The sequence below is a fragment of the Cnephaeus nilssonii genome (genome assembly GCF_951640355.1).
Source record: "Cnephaeus nilssonii genome assembly, chromosome: 11".
NCBI lineage: Eukaryota > Metazoa > Chordata > Mammalia > Chiroptera > Vespertilionidae > Cnephaeus > Cnephaeus nilssonii.
The window spans coordinates 68,646,239-68,669,012 of record NC_137082.1 but is presented as its reverse complement, the minus strand read 5'-3'; the positions used below and the strand labels follow the sequence as shown (position 1 = coordinate 68,669,012).

At 52.4% G+C, this 22,774-nt stretch overlaps 1 protein-coding gene across 5 annotated transcripts; it reads right to left on the bottom strand.

The window, feature by feature from the left end:
- Positions 1-90: 90 nt before the first annotated feature.
- Positions 91-20,270, bottom strand: ZNF335 (zinc finger protein 335). Of its 5 annotated transcripts, none has more exons than XM_079785256.1 (27): positions 19,527-20,270; positions 17,946-18,186; positions 17,036-17,113; positions 16,483-16,788; positions 16,240-16,380; positions 15,018-15,164; positions 13,546-13,798; positions 13,286-13,463; positions 12,213-12,325; positions 10,767-10,785; positions 10,542-10,658; positions 10,380-10,456; positions 10,129-10,289; positions 9,148-9,380; positions 7,940-8,033; positions 7,722-7,831; positions 4,883-5,142; positions 3,152-3,263; positions 2,706-3,071; positions 1,849-1,991; positions 1,614-1,768; positions 1,371-1,474; positions 1,201-1,278; positions 919-1,002; positions 771-836; positions 606-687; positions 91-514 (listed from the first exon to the last, which is right to left on the bottom strand). In XM_079785256.1, exons 1-27 carry the CDS (start codon positions 19,725-19,727, stop codon positions 387-389), a joined length of 4,047 nt encoding a protein of 1,348 aa, XP_079641382.1. In that variant the 5' UTR covers positions 19,728-20,270; the 3' UTR covers positions 91-386. The 5 variants fall into 5 exon arrangements, with proteins under 5 accessions (XP_079641382.1, XP_079641384.1, XP_079641383.1 ...); XM_079785258.1 differs by having other exon boundaries at positions 7,722-7,816; positions 19,527-20,268; XM_079785257.1 differs by having other exon boundaries at positions 16,240-16,377; positions 19,527-20,267.
- Between the last annotated feature and the right edge of the window lie 2,504 nt (positions 20,271-22,774).

The following is a 22,774-nucleotide window of genomic DNA, read 5'->3' as shown; positions in this document are numbered from 1 at the left end:
ACTTGTGGCTGTAACAGGCTCCACCTGTCCTTCTCCCCAAGTCCTTGCCTGCTTCAGGCTGTAGCAGCAAGTGGACAAAGTGAGCCAGCTAGGGCTGGACTCTGGTCCCTTTATTGAGAGTAAGGCCAGTGGGTCCATCCAAACAAAAATAAATTTCTTTCCCAAAGCCTGCCTGCAGGCTGGGGCACCCAGCATGTCCTGGCTGGTGCCAATAGCTGCCCCACCCCAACCCCCATAGCACAGGTCTGGCTCCCTTGGAGTGACAGGATGCTGGCTGCTCAGTATCTGGAGATCCTAGGTGAGCAGGGAGGTGAGTCCTGGTGGATTCCCTCCACCCCCAACAGGGCTAGCCCCAATATCCATGGTCTGTGTTGTGCCCCTGGGGCTTAGTCATCGGTCAGGGTGATGACGTCGTACTCGATGCCCTGGTGTTGCAGCTGTTGGATGTGTTCGGGCACTGTCTCCTCTGTGCCAAACAGGCCCTGGGCTTGGGCCATGGCAGCATCAGCCACCGCTGCCAGGGGAGGGGAAAGGATGGTGAGCTGAGGTCCCAGAAGCTAGGCCTGGGCCCCGGGCCCCATGGTCTTCAGGGTCCAACACCATACCTGTGACAGCCGAGTGTGCTGCAGCCTCTAGCTGGGCCTGTGTGACGAGCTGCTGGCTTGGGGACACAGGAACATACTGGATCTGGAGGGGAAAAGCCAATGAGACCTGGTCTTGGAAGAGCCCTGCCCATGCCCCAGCTTCATCTGGTTCCCCAAGGGCCCTACCTGGGACTCCTGAAGGAATGGAGCTCCTTGTTCGTACTGGATGTGCGTGATCTGGCCCTCCTGTACCTGGAGAGAGGAAGCCAACCTGGTGATCCTAGAAGGAGGTTGTCCATCCTCACATCCCATTCTCACCCTAAGCCTGGCCTACCTGGATGTGATGGCCCTCTGGGACCACAACATATTCCTGAGGGAGCAGGTGCTGAACTCCGTCCTGAGAAATGATGTACTGTACCTGAAGGGTGGAGAGGAGGCAGGTGCTAGGGCCCTGCTCATCAGGAGCTCAGTGAGGATGGTACAGCAGGGGGACCAGGGACACCATTGGCAGTTGCAAACACTCATCCCGGGAAGGGTGGTTTGGAAAGTATTGCTCCTCCCCATGTGGGGCCTGGCGGAGGGGCACTCACAGCTGAGGTGTTCAGCAGTAGCTCACCTGGTTGTCGGAGGTCACCAGATGCTGAACCGTCTGGCCATCTGCTGTGGTGATCTCTTGGATGTAAGTGGCTTCCTCCTGCCACAGCCAAGCCAGCTCTAGCCTCGGCTCTCCATGTGCCCCACCCCTTCCCTTGACCTGCAGGCAGGGCCCCCAGTGCAGGCTCTCACCTGATTGGTCACCGTCTGCTCCTGGGCCACGATGATGTGTTCCTGGCCCAGTGCCTGCTGTAGCTGCTCTGGGCCCAGGACCCCATGACTGGACTGGAGTGCGGCTGGGCAGAGAGGGGAGGGTGTTCACTCAGGGGCTCCAGGAAAACCTGAAATGCCCCGGGCCCCACCACGGCCCAAGGGTGCTCTCTAGGGCAGTGGCTCAAGTCCCTGGTCTACCCTGGGTCCCCTGGGGCAGCTCACTGTGCAGTGTAGCCAGTGTTTCGTCATCACTGTTCAGGATGATGGTCTGGGTGGGGGTCCCAGCTGGGGCCCGGGCAGTAGGGGTCCCTGCCTTTCTCCCATCAGGACTATGTAGCCGCTGGATGTGAAACTTGAGGTGCCCGTTCCGGTTAAAACTGCAGGGGAAGGACGAAGGCTCAGGGGTGGCCCTACCATGCATGCCCAGCAGCCCCAGCCTGTCTATACCTAGCCTCACCGCTGCCCGCAGAGGTGGCATGAAAAAGGCTTCTCGTTGGTGTGGGTCAGCATGTGCCGCCGCAGGTCCTTCTTGTTTTTGGAGGCAAAGCTGCACTGGCTACACTGGTGGGGCCGCAGGCTTGAGTGCTGCACCATGTGGGCCTGCAGAAGGGGCAGAGTAGGGGGCATCAGCTGGGTGCGGACAGACAGCTCCCACAGACAGCAGTCAAGGAACCTGTCCTGAGGTGGATCAGGAACTGGGTAGAGTACAAACCAGACCGAGACTTGGTACTGTGTACCTGGGGAAAGCCAGAGGCTCTATCATTAGGTCACTGGGAAAATCCTGTCCCTGCTCTCAGATTCAGTTTATCCATAAGTGTACAGGTATGGACTAAGGGACCTCTAGCCATCTCTCCCAGCCCTGACATTCTAGGGCCCTGGGCCCTGCTCCCCGCTCCCCTCACTGAGGTAGTGTGAGGATTCAGTGTATGGTTGGATCTGAAAACGAAATCCTTGGGTGAAGGGATTTTTGGGAGGGAGCCCCCCGAAACTGGATCATGAACCTGCCCCAGAACCTCCCTTGAACTCTGCACCCTCCGTATTCTGAAAGACTCGAATTTCCCTAAGCATGATATATGCGGGCGCACCTCCTCCATGACATCTAGCACCCCAAGTCCACAGGACATGTTCTTTGCCTGTGCTCTGCCATGTGCATGGTTCACTCCGGGGACCTTGTCAGGAATCAGTCATGTCTGGTCTCCCCGCAGACTGAGCAACCTGAGAAGCTTGCTGAGTTATCTCTGACTAGAGCGGGCTGGCTCAAGGGGGTGCTCAGTCAAGGTTTGTGACAACGGAGGCACAGGGAGCAGCACCTACCCGGACCTCAGGCCATTGGCGGGCGCTGAAAGGGCAGTCGGGGCACTTGAAGGCACTCGGCCCGGCATGGGCCCGTTTGTGACTCTCCATCTCAGCTCGGCCATAGAAGGCCTCGGCACAGATCTTGCAGGAAAACTTCTTTGACGCTGCAGATGGTGGGGAGGGGGGCACTACCAGGCCCAGGGCTTTACTAGTTGTCGGAGGTGGGGAGGCAGAGCACTGGGGGTCTTCTACCGGATGGGTTCTGGCTGGAGATGGGGGCTCAGGGCCGTCTCTGGGTGGCCCCCCACATTGTAGCAGAGGCCACTTGGCTCCAGAGGCCAGAGCATCAGAACTTGGGAAGGAGATGGAGCCATCTGCAGTCAGCTGTGGAGACGGGAGCATGAGGCACTGAGGGAAGGAGAGATGGGAAGGGAAATGGGGTGTGGTGAGCTACCCAGCCTCACCTCGATGTGATGCAGTTGGGTCCCATCGGCTGCCATGATGTAGTGGGTGCCAGTTTCTTTCAGGGTGTCACTCACAACCACAGCCTGGGCTGCCTCCCCTGGGGGCTCCTCACTGTGGGCAGAGAGGAGGGGAGAGGTGAGTCAGGGTACTAGGAGGGGATAGAGGACCCCAACAAAGTCATCAACCAAGGGGTGATTGCACCACAGATGGACCCCTGGATTTAATCCTGGCTCCGCCCTTTGCCAGCCGAACCTCTACTGTCTCTTCTGTCATTCGTGCTGTGTCCAGAGTATTGTTTTGCTCACAAGTGGTAATCCTGCCTCTTGATGGGCATGGTGGGGAGTGGGGGGTGGATGGCCCGAGGGTTCCAGCCTAAATCTGGTCCAGTTGGAGAGGTGGAGCTGACAGGGACCACAGCCCAAGAGTAGAGGGAGATGCTGAGATGACTGCCCAGGTGCAGGCCTAGCCAGACTCCCATCCCAACTACATAGTTTGGTGTTTGGATCCAGGGCTTCCTCAGATTGCCCAGGGGTTTGGTCAACAGATGAGATATAAACAATTCTGCCCCAAATTCACTCAATGTGGAGTAAGCCAAGAGCAGATGCCAGGCCTCCAATGCCAGCAAGGGGCCAGAGTTCATTCCAAAGGTCAAAACTGGAAAATACCTTCAGGAATCGTTCAGAACAAAGAGCACAAGGACTTTGGAACCAAAGGGAGCAGGGCTAAAATCCTCACCTATGTGGCTGACCTTAGGAGAGTTATTTAACCTCCTTAGCTTGTTTCCTCATTTGTAAAGTGAGGGAAATGTGGATCTCACAAGAATGGTGTAGGTGAGTTCACAAATGTCAAGTGCCTAGAACATCTAAGTGGCCAAAAGATCACTTCTGACCTCCTGAGGAAGATACCACTCCCCTATGGTCCAATCACTTTATGTATGCACTAGAGGCCCAGTGCATAAATTTGTGCATGGGTGGGGTCTGGCTGGTGATCAGGGTGGATCGGGGTGGGGCGTGTTGGGAGGAGCAGATGGCTGGAGGTTGGCTGGCAAGTCAGCCCACCCTGATCAGGGCCTGGCTGGCCAGGGAGGAGGGGCCATGGGCAATTGGCTGATGGGCTCCGCCCCTAATTTGTGTGTGTGTGTGTGGGGGGGGGGGGGCAATCGGGGTGGGGCCAGCCAGGGGGCGAGGGTGGTGGTGGTGGTGGCCTGCAGGCCAATCGGGGTGGTGGGGGCTGATCGGGGGTGGGGCCGGCCATGGGGAGGAGCTGTGGGTGGTGGGCTGGCTGGTCCAGCCCCCAAATGGTGTAGGGGGGGCTGATGCGGGGCCAGCAGGGGGGGGAGGGACCGCAGGCAGTTGGCTGGCTGGCCCTGCCCCTTATTGGAGTGTGTGTGTGTGGGGGGGCTGATCAGGGCAGGGCCGGCCAAGGGGAGGGGCTGCAGGAGGTTGGCTGCCAGCCCCACCCACGATAAGGCCGTTCCCTGGCTGCAGTGGGCGTCATAGCAATCAGTGGTCATAGCGCCTGGTCATTCTGGTCGTTAGTGTTCCGGTTGCTGGCTTTTAATATATATATATATATATATATATATATATATATATATATATATATATATATATATATATAATTAGGATTTTTACCTCCTGCCAACTAGGTGTGAATGGGCAGGGTCCTCTTGAATCCCTGCAGCGTGACTACAAATGGCTGAAGGGGTCCTTGCAGGTGGCAGGCCTTACCTGTAGGGTGTGCCAGGAGCTGATGTCCCCTCTTCCATAGGGGGTGCTGTGATGACACTGTACCCAGCCCCACCGAATGGACTGGGTGCCAGGGTGATCTGCTGTAGGTCAGAGGGGCCTAGCTGGCTCTCGGCTGCCACATCGCGCCCTGGCTCTGCGACGTGGAGGGTTACCACTTGTGGAGCTGCACTTGCTGAGGAGGGCTGCCCACCAGGGGACGCTAACTGTGCTTCCGCATCCTCTGACTTCACCACGGCCACCTGCAACAGCACAATGCATTCTGAGCAGGTCTGCGCCAAAGAAGCTAGTGTTCAAGGCTCTTTTCTATCTCAAAGCTCACCCAGCCTCTGGGCAGATCCAGTGGTGCCAGCACTCATTTGCACAACCCCAACTTTGTGTTCCTACCAAAACACAGCCTGCCTTTCCAGATCCCACCCAGCTACTGGAATTACACTTAACAAGAACAGAGTCGAGCAATACTGCCCCCCAGGGGCATTGGGCAATGTCTGGAGACATTTTTTGGTTGTCACAATTGGGGGCAGGCAGGGTGTAATAGGAATCCAGCAGGTAGAGGGCAGGGATGCTGCTAAACATCCCAGGATGCACAGGACAGCCCTGCAACAAAAATCATCTGGCCAAAGTGCCAAGGTTGAGAAATCTTGGGGTAGAGGGACAAGTGGCAAACCACTTAAGAAAAAAATAGGGGGGGGGGGCAATGGTAAGATATGTACACATATAATACCTCAATAAAAAAATAAAATAAAAATAAAAAAAATAAAAAAAATAAAGTCAGAGCGTGATCTCAGATTTCACTCCAAAGTCTGCTTCAAATGGATTAAAGACTAAATATAATAATAAAACTCTAAATATGTGAAGAAAAAATGTGGATAATTTTATAATCCTGGGGTAGGGAGATTTTTCTAATTATGACAGAAATATGCTACAACCTACAACAAAACAAATCATAAAATGAAATCAGGAAACAAAGAAATTGGGGGTGTGTGATTGGGATTTAACAATTAATATGAGAGAGAAAAGGTGGACTTCCTTTATATACAGAGCTCTTGCAAAGGGATAATAAAAAAGACAACAATTTAATTTAAAAATTGATACAGGACACCCAGAAGTCAGAGAAGAAATAAAATGGTCTATGAACATACAGAAGTTCAATCTCATTTATGATTGCAAAATTATAAATTATGACCATGAAATATACTTCTATTACATTGAAGAAATTTATAAAGACTGACGATACCCAGTGTTGGCAAGAGCATAGAGAAACATGCTCTAGGGGTGGTCATATAATTTGGCATATCTTTTTGTGAGGCTTTATACCTTCAGACCCACCAATTCTACTTGTAGGAGGTGTTTTTTTTTTGGTGTGTTTTTTTTTTTTTAAATAAAAGGTTGTGAGCACCTGAAAATGTATGTGCACTAAAGCACTGCCTTGAGTTAATGAAAAACTGGAAACAACCCAACCAATAAAGGAATGACGAAGTAAATGTTAGGACATCTGTCTGATGGAAGGCTGTGGAGATGTTGAGAAGGAGACGTGCATGTGCTTGTCAGGCCAAGCCCCCCACGCTGCTGAGTGAAGAAGACAGGTTGTTGATGAGATGACTAGTGTGATCCCATTTTTTAAGGAACAAAAGGTCTGTTAGTGTGCACATGGACAAAACTGGAGAAATGCTTATTAACCTGCTAACAGTGGGAAGGGAGAAAAGTTAAGAACTGTCACCTTATTGTAGGACATATGTTCATTTTGTTTTTTTACAAGCATATAGTTTTGTAATTTAAGAAATGCATTATATTGGCACGAGAAGAGCAGACAGGCCAGTGTGTGTGGGAATCTAGAGAATGATAAAGGGGACATTTCCAACCACTGGGGAAAATTATTTGATATACTGCACTGGACAACTTTTGGAAAAAATATTAAGTTAGTTCCCTACCTTTCTGCAGACACCAAAAATAAAATGGAATGAAGATTTAAGTGTAAAAAATGAAACCCTAAGAAAAAAGTTCAAATGAATTTTATATAGTCTTGGGGTGAAGGAGGCCTTTCTAGGGATGAATACTAAAGGCAAAAACGATTTAAGACTGATACACTTAACTATATGAAAATGTAAAACTTCTCTACACCCCAAATGCCTCAAACTAAATCCTATGAAGATTTCCAGGTCCAACACCAGGCTCCCTCCTCCATGGAGTTTTGTCTGTCCCCCAGCCCCTAGCAGCATGTTACTGCTCCAAGTTATTGAAATTTATCATCTCACATATTCTACATCTTTTCAAGAGGCTGGGAGACAGGAGGCACACAAACTTCTCCCTGCCTTGTAGAAGTGCAAGGAGGTGCAGAGGGAGAGGAGATGGGGATAAAGGTGATCCTGAGAAGCTGGGTGAAAGAGGGAGAAGATGATGAACTCAGGGGGGAGTGTGGGCTTGAGGTGCATGGACAAGACAGAGGTTTGAGCTGGAGAAAGCCCCGGAGTCCTCAGGCTGTAGGAGGTGTCATGAATGAGGGCACTAGGTTAGGTGGGAAGCTAGAACAGGGCCAGGGTGGCCACAGAGCTAGAACAGGGCCCTAGAAGGCATGGGGAGTAGTGAACACTGCTCAACATTGCAGAGGTGGCTGGAAAGTGGAGTGGGAGATCCTCTGACCTCCCTGCCCTCCTGAAGCCTCCTTGGTACAGCTGGTGCCCCTCCTGTGCATGTGTCCACTGGGTGTCAGTGGATCTGTCTCACCCACTAACTGGGAGCTCCCCATGGGTGCGGCATGTCTGCTTCATCACTCTCCTCTCCTCCCAATGTCTAGTGAAGAGGAGGTCCCCAGGTGGCTCACCTGCAGGGCAGCGCCCCCCAGCTCCCGCTGAGCACTCATGTTTAGCAGCAGATCCAAAGCTGTCTGCGTGGCCATGGCGGTTGACTCCTCAGCTCCTGGGTTGGTGGGACCTGAGACTTAGAAAAGGCTGTAAAACTGGCACCAACACCCTCCCCATCTTCCAGCACGAGCCCTGCCCATGCCCAGCACCCTGGCTCCCACCCTTTCTCAGAGCTCACCTTGCTGGTAGATGATGGTGGCGCCACCCAGGGTGTCAGAACAGAGCAATGGGGGGTTCTCAGGTGACTGGAAAGGTGCTGCCTCGGGGGGAACCTGCAGAGTGGGGAGAGGACCAATCCTGAGAGAGAGCAGCTCAGATTCCAGTGCCATGCACTGAGCATCTCCTTTGTATTGGGCATTTTATATATGTTGGCTTGTTTCATCTTCACAACCACTTTTTAAAAAAAAATATATTTTATTGATTTTTTACAAAGAGGAAGGGAGAGAGATAGAGAGCTAGAAACATCGATGAGAAAGAAACATCGACCAGCTGCCTCCTGCACACCCCCTACTGGGGATGTGCCCGCAACCAATGTACATGCCCTTGACCGGAATCGAACCTGGGACCTTTCAGTCCACAGGCCGACGCTCTATCCACTGAGCCAAACTGGTTTCGGCTTCACAACCACTTTTAAATTAACAGCTCAATGTTACAGATGAACTGACTGAGGCTCAGAGAATATTTAGCTTAGATCTCACAGCTAGTGAGTAGCAGAATTGGGACTTGAACGTAAGACTGATTCCAGAGCCTGTGTTCTATCAGCACACTGTGATGGTCCATCTTTTGGTGGGGGAGGGAAGAGGCTACATATTCAGCTACAGGACTGTCTTTCTTAGCCTCTCTTGCAGTTAGGTAAAGTGTGGTCACATGACTGAACAGGAGTTTCTGGTAAAGTTCACAAGGAAGATATGTGGATGGCAGACATCCATTTTGCCCTTCCCCCATCTTGCCTATGATGTGGCTAGGAAGGCTGGAGCTCCTGCAGCTATAATGAAGCATGAGGCAACCACAAAGATGGAAGAGGTTTTCCTAAGAGGGCTGTGAAAAAAATACAGAGAGCTTGGTCCCTAATGACTGACCATGGAGACGCCACACCAGCCCTGGAGTGATCTTTGGATTTCCTTTATACGAGAAAATAAACTATCATCACGATTAAACTGCTGATTATTTTCCCTCTCTATTACTAGCACTGGAAAGCCACCCCTACTCTGAGCTTAGGGTTGGCATGTCTATGCCTCAGCTACTCTTTATCACAATCCAGAGAGGCAGGGGTCACTTTGTTGCACCCATTGTGCAAATGAGGATGCTGGGAGAGGTGACGTCACACTGTCATCCTGGTGAATGCCCCAAGCCCTTTCTGTCTGTTGTCTGCTTGGCTGAGCTTACCTCGCGAGGTCCTGGGGGGCTGGGGGGTGGTCCGGGGGCCACACTGTGCTGCTGCTTCAGCTCTTCAATCTGCTGCAGAGAGAAGAATGGGCGACGGCGGGAGGGGGGCTCCTCTGGGTGGCGCCGCCCCCATTCCTCGAAGCTGCTTGCATGTCGGCACCGAACGTGCAGGCGCAGATTCTTCTTGTGCCGCGTGCTGAAGTGGCAGTACTCACAAGCAAAGGGCTTGGCTCCTGTAAGCACATGTGGGGGATGCTTGTGCCTACCCACCCCCTCACCCATCCTCCCAGAGAAACCTTCACCACCCCAAGGACCTCTCCAACTCCCCGATTCCTTCCTGAGTTCAAACACATGCGCTGCCCATGGTGGTGAGCCAGGACAGAAACAAAACTGGTTCGCCCTCTGCACCCAAGCCTTCCTGCCAGTGCCTACTTTCAAGGTCACATGATCACACACTCCTCTTGTAAATCACCAGCTCCCAGGTAGACAGAAATCTGGTGAAGGAGCCCCTGGGCTTCCTTTCTCTAATCTTCCCTAGTGTGCCTGCCGGAGGGCTGGGAACCAAGGAGAATAAAAACCAACTGCTGAACACCTTCCATGGGGCAAGCATAGACTGATGCTGTTTCTGCTGCTTCATGTCCTGAGGGCAGGGCCTATCTAAGACCCATCTCTAGCCCAGCGCCCAGCACAGACAGGGCTCAGAGAACAAGTGGAACTCACTTTTATAACCACCAAGCTGTAGTTCTGTTCGCCCATTTTACAGCTAAGGAAGGCTCAGAGGGAAAGTGACTGGCCCAGGGCAACCCTGAGAGCAGTGGGCTGAGTTGGAACTAGCACTGAGGTTAGAGTGGCCCCTGCAAAGGGGATTCCCTTTACAATGGAGGGGCTCCAGCTGCTCACGTGGCTGCAGGGGAGGAGGAGGAGGTCTGACTGGGGACCAGGGCAAGGCGAGGGCTGACAGGGAGGGGTGACTAGCCTGACCTGTGTGCTTGACGGCCACGTGAGATAGCAGGAAGTCCTCGCGGAAGGTGCGATAGGGGCAAAAGCTGCATTTGAAGGGCTTGTCGCTGACATGGGACAGTTGGTGGTTCAGCAGTGCCTTCTTGTCTTCACAAACAAACTCGCAGAACTCACACTTGAATCTGGGGGTGGTCAGAGGAGGGCAGCTCAGCAGTGGGGTGGGGGTGGGGGTGGGGGTTGCGGCAGCCCCAGAGGCCTCCCAAGGGACATACCTGCGGTTGGCGACAGCTTGGATATGTGTGAGAAGGTGCATCTTGAAGGTGTAGCGCTTCTTAAAGGACTTCCCACACTGTAAGGGATGGGCTGAGTTGGGTGATGGATCACCCAGGGAGGCCTCCTGCCCCCATCCCTGCCCAGCCCTTGGCCCCACCTACCTTGTCACACATGTGGGGCTTCTCAGTGCTGTGTGTCTTCATGTGCTGTGTGAGTCTCTTCTGCATGGGGTAGACACGGCCACACACAGGGCAGGGGAAGGAGCTCAGCTTTGGGGTCTGAGGAGGGACAAGCGGGGGACAGATGGTGAGATCTTGCTTCCTGGCCCCACCCCCACAAGCAGCTCTGTAGCAGGCTCCCTTCCCAGGATAGGGCCCCAGACTTACGGGATCTGGCCTCTTCTTCCTGGAGAAGAAACGCACAGGAGTTAGACCATCGCTTCTCCAAGCCCACCCAATACACTTAGACCCAGTCTCAGCCCTGAGAGTCCCGACTACCCACCCAAGCCCCTTTCTCTTAGTTTGCTGGGGGAAATGCTAAGAGGGTACTGTAAATAAGGTCTGCACTTCACTACATTTGGGAATGGTGTATTCTTCCTCTCAGTCACAAAATACATTTGCATTTTAAAGTTCTGAGAAGTCCCACAGGAAAGAATGCTATTGTACTAGTCTGCTGACCTGGTGTCCCCAACCTTATTAGGACACAGAACTCCCTTTCCTTTTTATTTTCTGAAGAAAACCTGTAAGCACCTTGGAGAGCTGGCTTTCCCACACACATGGTTTTAGATCTGAGGACTTATAAGAACTTTTACAACATAATATGTGGCCCGACAGTTGGATTTTTGCATCACAGCCCCACTTGCTGACCAGAGTCAGCTGACTGTTGAAAAATCCAGTTGCCATGACTGATCAAAAACTGAATGATGTAAATGTGGAAAACTGAATGATGTAAGATGTGAAAAAACAAAACCAATAATGTAAGTTTATAACCTTGTTTCACTAGCAACCCTTCTCCTTTCATTTTACTTTTAAAATTATTTTTTAAATATATTTTTGTTAATTTCAGAGAGGAAGGAAGAGAGAGAGAGAGAGATAGAAACATCAATGATGAGAATCACAGATTGGCTGCCCCTTGCATGTCGCCTATTGGGGATTGAGCCCGCAACCCTAGCATGTGCCCTTGACCAGAATCGAACCCAGGACCCTTCAGTCCGCAGGCTGACGCTCTATCCATTGAGCCAAACCGGTTAGGGCAACCCTTCTCCTTTTAAGAACCCTGCAAGTCTTTGGTTCATACTGAGGACTGTGTTCTCTGATTTGCAAATCATACACAATAAAATTATCTTTTAATTAATTTTTGTTAACAGATCCACCTAGTGGATCCCTGTATCCAACCTCTGCTCACTGGTCCTCCTTCTGTGAAGCTAACTCCTTCTTGAAGCTGCAGGTCTAATTTTAACTCAGCGAGCAATCACTAGCCTCCTAAGGTTTTTTTGTTTTGCCATGTACTTGTCCAGAGTCTGCTCTCTCAGTACCATGAAAGATGAGTGTGGACCAGGAGTCTGAAAAATCTTTAGATTCCCCTCAACAATGTCTGTCTCCATTTTATAGAAGGGAAATTAAAGCTTGTAGCTGGGAAGAGACTAAATAAGGGACCTCAAGGCCCTGCTCCTGCTCTGTCTGAGCTAAGTGATCAGGGATAAATCGCCTTGCTTTCCAATGTCTATATTGTGCGGTGAATGGGCCTGGCCCTGAGCTGGTACTAACTGGAACCATTGTTATTCTGGGCTCCCACTTTCCCACCCTGTCCCCATTCCATTCACATCCACTGACCGGTCCCGGCTGTGCACGGCTGCATGCCGGATAACGTCTTTCCTGTAGACACTGGTGTAGCTGCATTCGTCACACTTGTAGGGTTTACTGCCTACATGATTGAACATGTGTTCCTGGGAGAGAGGCATAGGGAGAGTGGATTGGGGCTCAGATTCCCCTCCTGCCACACCTCCCTGTGCCCACAGCTCTAGAACTGCTGTGGGAGCAGGCCTGAAAAAAGAGGGAGTGCTGCCAGCACTGGGGCTATGAGGGCTGGGGACACCCCAACAAGCAGACCTGCTCCGCACCAGGCCCTGTTGTGCTGACCATTTGATAGAGGAGGAAACAGGCTCAGAGTGAAGTGACTTGCTGAGGTCCCACAGTGACCTTGTGAACTTGAAGTTGAGCCCAGGCAGCACAGCTCCACAGTCTATGCCCTCCCCACTGCAAGATGGCAGAGTCACCCCTGCCCCCACCGTTGGGTTTCCAGAGAAAACTTCCAGGTCAAAGGACCCTGTCTGAGGAAGCACTGTGTGCAGAAAGCACAGGGGCTCTGGCTGTTTTTTCTTGAGGACCCCCCACCCCCAATGATGGCCAACTTGCTGCCTCACTTTGGTCCAGCCAAGCTGTGGTTCCTTGGCCAGTAAAATGGGATTGTTGACACCTACCGGGGACCTCCTGGGGCTGCCTCAAGATGAAATGAGTGGCCTGCAAGGCCTGAGTACTGGGCCCCTCTCATGAGACACATTACTGCCATCTGCTGGAAACCTTTCTAACATACTGCACTAGATAAAACCAACTTTACTGCCACCTGCTGGCAATGGTGGTGAACAAGCAAATCCATGAAGTCCGCTACACAAATAGCACACCTGAAGATGCTGTGCTGCTGTGCAGTGTGCGATCTGCAAAACTGCCCACGGCAGCCCAGACACGTGCCCCGTGAAACAGCAGGAGAGGGTGCCTGGGAAGGCTCTTCTACCTCCACTCCCTCTCGGTGCCACCAGGCTTTTGCCTTCTCTCACCCAGCCTCCCTCCCTCCCGTGCCCTGTGCCTTCCCCTTCCCAGCTACTCTCCTTTCCAGCTGCAGCGCACACCTTGAGCGAGGACCAGCGGCGTGAGCGATAGCTGCACTGAAGGCACTTGAAGAGCTGGGGGTCTCCGGCCTCATGGGAGTTTACATGAAAGCGCAGGTCCTCGTGGGACAGGAAGCGGGAGCCGCAGATGCGGCACAGGAAGGGCCTCAGAAGCGGTTTGGGTGACTTGTAATAATACCTGCCAGGAGGGTGTTGAGGAGAGGTCTGGCTGGGTTGGGGCTGTCCGGCTGCCTCCCCGACCCCATCTCTGTTCCCCTTACTTGCGGTATTTCTTGCCTAGGAAGCGCCTGGAGGGTCGGCCGCGGCGGCGGGGTGGGGTGTCGGGCTCCTCCTGGCAGGTGGGTGCTGCGTTCTCTGCGTCCGACTGGCTCACGGTGGGCTCCACAGGAACCCTATCGGCCTTGCCCAGGGCCACCAGGTGTCCTGGGCCTGAGGAGCTGGGTACCTCGGGGTCCTGTGGCTCTGGAGGGCTCTGTCCACTCTGGGAACTCACTAGAGGCTCTCCTTCCATACCTGCCACAGACATGCCAGGTCACAGATCAGCCACAACACACCAGGACAGATGTGGACAGGTGTGACACAGGCCAGCCAAATATTTCCCCACACACACGGCCACCCTCCACTGATGGGCATGTCAGGTCACAGCACAGACGCAGCCAGCCGATGGTTCGAGTGCAGCACACCATGACTTAAATGTGACAGTCAGGGGCAGCAGAGACCTAGGGACCTCTCAGTCAAGAGACCTGCGTGCTAGGCTCAGCTCTGTTGCTGACTTGCTGTGTATCTTTAGGCAAAGTCAGTCCCTCTCTGTGTCTCATTCTCCCTATTTGGCAAATGAAGATAGTAATTGCTTATCTAGTAACCTCATGAGAACATTCTAGTCTGGGAAGCAACAGCAGCACTTTAACACTGGTTTCTCTAGGGTGGCTGGAGGGCAGATAGGAGTGTTATATATTCAAACACATCAACAATATCTCAATACAATGTTTTAAAAATTAAAAATGATACAGACAATGCTGGTAACATTCTGTTTCTTGATTGGGGTGCTAGGTTATACAGGTGTGTTCACTTTGAAAATTCACTGAGTTATGCACTTTAGATGTGCTTTTCCAAATATGTATCTCAGTAAAAAGTTATTTTAAAATGAGACTAAAAAATAAAACAATTTCCTCCAAACTGCATGTACAAAGACAGCTACCATGTGCCTTTTTGTGCATATTTATGCCTTAAAGCAATCCTAAAAGACAGGTGCTATCACTTGCATTTACGAAAAGGGGATTCGAGAGGCGAAGTAACATGCTACAGGTCACACAGCTAGTACCATGCAGAGCTGGCATGAATGCCCATGAGGCGTCCCAGCCTGTAATGCTCTAAGCTTGTGCTCCTTGGACAGTCTCAGGCCTCAACTTTGTTGTTATTTCAATAATAATACTTAAAACTTACCTTATTAGTTCAGCTATAAAGACTCAACCTCTTCCTGCTCTGTGACAACTTACCACCGAACAGTCTTTTCATAAAGCTGATGTGAACAGTCTTTTTCATAAACCCTTAACTCAGGGTTTCTCAAGCCTGGTCTCAGAGGGATTTCCCCTTTATCACGAGGCCAGCCGGCCACCCTGGTTTGAGCCATGCTACTCTGCACAGTACACTGTCCCCAGGACTCCACAGAGGCAAGCAGGGAAGGTCACCCCTCAGCCTCACCCTCAAGGCCCCTTCCACGACCAAGTCTCACCCTCTGGGAGGTCTGAGGGTTCCAGGCAAGGCAGCTTCCGGGGCCGGCCAGGCCTCCTCCGGGGTCTCAGTGTGCTGGGAGTGGGGCGTTGGGGCCGCAGCTGTCGGCCACGGGGCTCATCCTCTGCTGGATTGTAGTCACTGTCCTCTGTGGGGACAGCGAGAGAAGGTGGGCATCATGCTGGACCCACCCTTTCAGCTCTGAGCCCTTGCCCTGCTCCCCCGGGAAGAGGCCCACTTCCCCTTCCCTGCCCACTCCTTCTTCATGCCCACCAGTGACGCCTCCTCCAGACAGCCCTCCTGATGTCCCCATGGCTGACTGTGCACATCCCTTTCCTGCAGTCCTTCCTCTGCACCTTTCCTGACACTTACCACTGGCTTATACAGCACTTGGACATGATTTAGAAAAAGGCGCTGCTTCCTAAAGACACTTTACAGACACTGCTAGGAAACAGTTGAAATAAACATTCAAGTCTATAAACGCTATGACTGTGCAAGATACAGTCTATGAAAATGCAGAAGCTATTGGCCGAATGTGGCTGTTGAGCCCCTGAAATGTGCCTAGCCTAAACTGAGACATAATTAAGTATAAAATACACACTGGATTCTAAAAATCAGTATGAAAAAAAAGAAAGTAAAACAACTAATAATATTTTATAATGATTGCATATTGAAATAATATTTTAGATATGTTGGGTAAATAAAATATATAATAAACTTAATTCCACCGTTTTTTACCTTAAAAAAAAAAAAAAGGCCCTGGCCGGTGTAGCTCAGCAGTTAGAGCGTCAGCCTGTTTTGATTTCTGGGTTGTGTGTTCATGTTTGTTCCCCAGCCCATCTCTCTCACATCGATGTTTCTTCTCCCCCTTCCCCCCCCCCCCCCACTCTCTCTAAAAATCAATGGAAGAAATATCCTCAGGGGAGAATTAACCAACATATTTGTCTACAAAAAAGAAAAGTACATATGCGGTTTGCATTCTATTCTGTTGGATAAATGTGAATGTGGCCTCTTAGTTGGGGTTGGTGCTTTTACAGTGCACAGCCTACACAACTACACACAGAGGTTCTGATCCCAGCACCCCGACTCCTCTGTCTTATACGGAAGCACCTGTGACTGCATCTGTGCCAATTCTGTTTTCCTGGCTCTCCATGAGGGCCAGAAGGAGCCCCGTATTTGTTGATGGGGGTGGAGGTAGCAGACCTCGAAGCCATGTGGCCTACCCTCTAGGTCATCAATGGCACCGGCATCCACAATGTCATCATCGTCTTCCTCCTCTGGTGCCTCTTCCTCTTGGGTCTTGGTCGAGGTACCCCACTTCCGTGGACGTCCCTTCTTACCAGTTGCTGTTGCTGCTGCTGCTACTTGGGGGAAGGTGTGGGAGGTAAGACAAGCTTCCATGTCTGCCTCTCAGCACCCCATCCCCACCTATGCAGTCCCAGCCAGGTAGGCGGCTATCAATGTACCTGGACGGAAGTGTCGCTCCCGCATATGGCGTAATAGTGTGGCCTTAGTGCTGCTCCGGTACTGGCACATCTTGCACTTGAACTGCTGTACTACCACCACCTCCATCATGGCCTCCAGGCTCTGTAGATCTGGCTCCTCAGTGCCAGAAGCTGGGGGAGGCTGTGCTGGGGAGCTGGGCGAACCCCGTGCCTCCTCAGATGGCTCCAGGCATGTGGATGTGGACGTGGGGCCATCGGCCAGGGCCTCAATGGCTGCCAGGCTGTGGACTAGGGTGGAACTGGACATTGGCGATGCTATGGAGGCACCTGGGGATTGGTGAGGGAATCAGAGGGAAGGGAAGTGGATGGGCAGGCTGGCCATGAGCTACAGCTGTCCCTCTCAGGCAGGCCCAGGGATCCTAGAACCCAACTCCCTACAAGAGTAACAGCGGGGAAACTGAGGCCAAGAGCAGTGGCTAAACTGTCAAGATCACACAGTGAGTTTGTGGCTAAGCCTCCCTCTCCTAGTCCAGCCCACTGCAGGGCTTCCTGGGTCTGGAGCCTGGCGTCTTACCGTCATCTGGTCCCTGCAGGATCAGGTACTGTGTGGTCTCGGCCCCACCGTCCTCAGCACTGGTTACAGTTATGCAGCCTAGATAGAGATGTGGGGAAGGAATTCACAGCTGACAATAATTGTCATTGCCCACATTCATTCTGGTTCGCCTGTGTGACTTCGAACCAGCTGCATCATCCCTCTGAGCCTCAGATGCCTAACCCCTCCCCATCCACCCAGGGCAGGGCTATTGGGAAGCCTGGTTTGTGTGCCATGATGACCCACAATCATATAGATGCCATGGCTATCCCAGCTGCCCCACCTTTGACCACTAAACCTGGAGTCCCCCTCCTTCCTCTCCAAACTTCCCCAAGGTCAAGGCCCGGTTCCAGCACCAGTTCCTTAGGGTTGGCTTTCCAGACCATCCCAGGGCTTTTCCTTTACATGCATCATTAATAGGAGGTGCAGTTTGGGAAATCATGAGCTCTGGAATCAGAGTGTATGAGCTCATGGCTCAACAGTTGCTAGTGACAGTGGGTAAATTATTTTACATCCTCTGTTCCTCAGATTTCTCATCTATACTGCAAGGATCATAATAGCACCTATATTTTGGGATCCCTGGGGGATGAATGAGCCACTGGATATAAAGTGTTTAGAACAGACCTCAGTATAAAGTTAGGTGTTACTGTTTCTGTATTTAAGGAGCACTTATTACATGCCAGACACTATGCTAAGAACTTTACTGTGCTGCCTCATTAAGTCCTCACACCATTTTACCACTATGAGGCAGGAGTTACTGTGCCATGTTACACATCCAGAGTGGGAGAGTGATTTTCCCCAGGTTGCACAGCTGGGATAAGCAGAGATGGTTCTTCTGGACTCTGCAGGAAGCCCCAGGGGGCTGACTCTTGCCACCCTCTTCCTGACTTACTCTGGATGAGGTCTGGCCCAATGGTGGACTCGATGATCTTGTCAAAGGCTGAGCCCAGGTCTGAGGAAGAAGCCGTGCAGTCGGACACCAGCATGTTGGGGTCTGGGAGGGCGCTGGAGTGCACGAGAGTTTGGGGGCCACCTGTCACCCCTGCCACTGGCCCATGGGACACAGAAGATGAATCAGGGAGGTAGCCATGGGGCAGGGGGTCCGTGCTTGAGCTGCTCTCAGATACTTCCTCCTGGGGGATAGGAAACAGGGAAAGAGGGCGTTTAGGAGCCAGGGATGGGGCAGGGCAGGCTACCACCTGCTAGGCAGAGCTCCTAGGCCCAAGCACATGGTGAGCAGAGTTACCCACACCCTCAGCCCCACTGAGTACTAGAGAAGCCCTCTGGTTGCAGAGCTCCCCAAGAACAAGTCCCAGGGTACCTGGCTCTGGTCAAAGGAAGGGCCCCACATACCCCACACAACAGCCAGGCATAGCTATTTCACTGCGCTTTTGAATAAGCTATTCCCACTGCCTGAAAGGCTTCCCAGTATTACACCATGGCTACACCCTACCCAGCTTTCTCCACGCCATTTAGCTGGTACCTCTGCTTGGAAGCTGACCCTGACCCTGAAGGCCAAGTTAGGACCTCTCCATCTTCAGTGCTGCAGTCGCCTGTGTCCCGACATCACATCACTATTTACTGTGTAGTGTAACATATCCCAGGTCTGACTGTACCCTCTATCAGGGCTGGGACCACATCTGTCTTGTTCCTGCTGTATCACCAGGATCCAACCCAAGCTGGGCACATGGTAGGCCTATCTCTGAATTAACGAAACCCTGGACCCCAAAGTGGGGGCCATTGTTGTGCACCTCTATAATGTGATGTCTTGAAATTAATCAGTCTTGCAGATAACAACAGTAATGGCTAATACTTGAGCGTTTATTATGTGCTAAGCACTGTCTTAATTGCTTTGCAAATATGAATTCATTTAGTTCTTACAAAAACCCTATTGAGGTAGGTATATCCATCATTCCCACTTTACAGGTGAGAAAACTGAGATTAAGAAATTGGGTAGCTTGCTAAAGATCACACTAGGGAGGGGGCCAGGCAGGTGGCAGAGCCAGGAGGAAATGGTTTTACAAAGTGTTTGCAAGAGAATGTCTGGTGGGAGCTCAAAACAGAGCATGCTCAGAAGCAGGTATTCCTGCTCCGTTTTACGGACAGAAAGACTGCGGCTCAGAGAGCTACTCTGTAAATAAGAGGCAGAGGCAAGACTTGAACCAGGATACCCATCTCCCAAAGAGCGAGGACCCTGGGCAGGGCAGTGGGTAAGACCACAGCCTATATTTGAATCCTGGCTCTGTCAGCACTCTGTGCCTCAGGTTTCTTTTCTGTAAGATGTGGAAAAGAGTGGTATGTGCTTTACAAGGTTTGAGGTGTCAATGAGAAAATCCACGTCAGGGACTCACTCACAGTAAACCAAAACCAAGTATTAGTTACAAGCCAGCCCTGCTGGCTGCTTCCCCCTGGTTGCCAGGCACTGCTGCCTGGGGCCCCTGCCTCCACCCATGCCGGCCAGCACGGTCCCTACCAGAGAGCTGCTGCCGCGGTCCGAGCTTTGCCCCACTTCAGAGTCGTCGGCCTCCGCCGGCCCCGGGGCTGCCGCTGCGTCGCTGCTGTCGGCGGACACGGCTTCCGAGGTGCCCACGCCCAAGCCGCTCTCAGAGGGCTCCTCGGGCTGGCCAGGCCCCGGGGCCGCGTCACTACTGCTCTCCACCTCGTTCTCCTCCATGGGCTCGGGGGGCCGCCGGACAAGGGTGCGCAGGGTCTGGGGCCTTCACTCTGAGAGAAGAGGTGACAGGTGGGCCACCTCGCTGGCGCCGGCAACCACGGCCCACCCAGCTGCACCCGTGCGCCCATTTCGCTGACGAACAGACTGAGTCTCCGACCGGGAGGGTCTTTCTCGTGTGTAGAGAGGGAAGCTTCGGGAACACAGGGCCGAGAAGCCTTGCTTCCCAGTCCAGGGCCCTTCCCCATCCCCGGGAGGGTGGTCAATGGCGGTGTGACCCTTCTCTCCTCCCCTCCACGATTTCCTCGGTGTGGTTCGCTCTAAGGGTCCCGTCAGGGCTCAGTGGTTCCGCCCTTCGGCGTTCCGAGTTCCCCCGGGTGCAGGGTCGGTGGTACAGCCCACAGGCCCCCTTGGTCAGTGGCTCGCTCCCCCTTCCCCTACTTCCTTGCGGAGGGGGCTGACAGCTACGGTCCCGGGGCCTGGCGACTCGGGGCTGTCCCCGGCGCTGCCTGCGCTCCAGGCCCGACGCCATCTTGTGGCGGCGCCGGGTTTCCGCTCAGGCAACTGCGAGAGCGACCAAAGGGCCTGGGACCCCAGGGCCCTATTCGGACAGCCCCGCCGGCCGGGACCTTGCTGCCGGGTATTCCCGCAGTGTGGGTCCACTTCACGGCAGGGTGCAGTGGGGCGACCTGACTCTATCCGACGCTCACCTGACGCTTCCGCGGCCGCGTTTCTCTCCGACTCCGGCATCGACGAGGTCGCCATCTTATTTTGCCTGCAGCGGAGGGACCCATCGGCCTAGCGTGGGCCGGAACTACTTCCTACGGCGACCTGGAGAAAGACCGGTTTCCAGTGTGCCGGAAGGTGTCCCTGAGGCCACAAAATCATAGTTGAGTCTGGAGAGGGGCTAGGATTTACGTGTCGCCTAGTATGGGTGACGGAGCCCGCTACGGGTTGGGGGACTACTTTCTCTCTTGGTGGAGGGTTACAGAGGGAGTGGTACGTCTCGCGGCTGGGTTCCTACCTTGGGCCGCAGAGTTGGGCGCGGCGAAGGCCGCCCTGCTGCCTGGGGGCGTGGCTCCCAGTGGCCTGACCACGCCTTTCCCGGAACAGCTCAGAAAAGCTTGCAGCGGCCGGGAGGTTTAGATTTGGAAATGGAGAAATAAGTGTTATCGGTCATTTTTCCTGGCTCTTACCGGTTACTTAATTAGGTTTGATGTGTTTTGGCAGATGGGGAACTTGTAATTCCTGTTGTACAGATGGGGGCACTGAGGTCCTGGGATGGCATGTGGCTGGTCCAAGGTCACTTCAAGTAAAAGGATTTGGGAGGCAAGTCCCAACCAGTTGGGGAAATGGAGAGGATTCCATACTTGGCCCTTAGTGAGCTTTGTATAATGCAGTAGTCCCCCTCTATCCCCAGTGCCTTGCTTTCCAAGGTTTCAGTTACCCAGGGTCAACTGTGGTCTGAAAATATTAAATGGAAAGTTCCAGAAATAAACAGCTCACAAGCTTTAAATTGCACGCTGTTCTGAGTGGTGTGATAGAATCGTGTGCCATCTGGTTCCTTCCTGGGATGGGGGGTCATTCCTGTCCTGAGCATCCACCCTGTATATATGATACCTACCTTTTAGTCACTTCGTGGCCCTCTCATCTATCAGATCAGTTATCAGATAGGGAGGCCATGTTCCATAACTTTTATTACAATATATTGTCATAATTGTTTCCGTCTTATTATTTATTGTTAATATCTTACTGTGCCTAATTTATAAACTAAATTACCTTTATTGTAGGTATGTATGTATAGGTAATTTACATGACCTATGTCCAAGGTTTCAGGCATCCACTGGGAGGAGTCTTGGAACTATCCCCCATGGCTAAGGGGGGCGCCTGCTGTCCGTTACACTAATGAAGTTGGAGGCCAGGACATCCTCTGCAGCCCTCCTCTGCTCAGTGTAGGTGGTGTAGTGTATTTAACGGTTTGCAGCCCTTCAGAAAGGTGGGCACCTCCTGATGCCTGAAATGCCATCTTTGGCACTACCCTCTGTTTAAGACTTTTTAGCATTTTGCAAAGGAGCTGGTGCCCTGGTTTATCCCTAAGTCTCTTTGTTGCACAAATTCTTTTCTTCATTTGAAAAGTACAAATTTTTGGGGGGGGGGGGCGGGGGAGAATCTTAAAAATTCCTTTAAAGAAAATCTATTACAAAAGATAAAAGGTGTTTTGAGCTGTTGTAATTTGTATGCACCTGAGCATGAGGGGGTTCCCTGGTTCTTTCATAGGAGCAGGTTTTGGCAGGGGGAATAGAGCACGAGGCCTCTGGATGGACTTGGCTCCCTCTTCTCCCTCTGCCCCCATCTGGCAGGACCAGGCCCCCCAGAACAGCCCTGGAGAGTTGGGCCAACAATGGCATAATGATAGGTTGATTTTGCACTCAACCGGTAGTTTTCCAACATCAACCGGATTCCTCATTGGAGAGCCCCTCCAACCCTCACCCCATGCTGATAGGATGCATCCTGCCTCAAGGATGTCTTGGCACTCAGTAGTAGTCCCACAGTACCCATTCCTATCCCTAGTCTAAGGCTCAACCCTGACCTTGGCCTTTGCCAGCAAATCACAAGATTGCAGAATGTTATCATACAAAAGGAAAAAGCCTCATCATGGGACAGAAGAAGAGCCCAGGGTCCAGAGAGGGGAAACTCATGGTCCAAGGTCATGGATCCTTGGAAACAACATACCAGAATTCTTCCATCACAAAGACAAGCAAGCCAACCCTGGTTTTGTGGCTGCTAATCCAGGGTTCTTCCCATATCAGAACATGCAGTTTGTAGTTCTGGCCTCAGTTTTGACGGGAAGAATTCTAGAAGCAGGGAAGGGCCTCTAGGTCAGAAGGACATTAAAGTATACCTTTGGAGAAAAATGCTGAGGAGAGGACCAAGAGGGGAAAACACCCTGTACCAGTGCTCTGCTGGACCATGGTATCTATCTTACAGGGGCCCAGCCGGTGTGGCTCAGTGGTTGAGCGTCGACCTATGAATCAGGAGGTCACAGTTCA

Bases quoted from the DNA above. Each gene is read 5' to 3' on its own strand.
- ZNF335 (XM_079785256.1), bottom strand. From the start codon at position 19,727: ATGGAGGAGAACGAGGTGGAGAGCAGTAGTGACGCGGCCCCGGGGCCT. The intron at 13,799-15,017 runs GTGAGACTTGGT...TGTCTGTGGCAG, and splicing joins ACCCTCAGACCTCCCAGAGG to GTATGGAAGGAGAGCCTCTA. The intron at 688-770 runs GTAGGGCCCTTG...TTTCCCCTCCAG, and splicing joins CATTCCTTCAGGAGTCCCAG to ATCCAGTATGTTCCTGTGTC.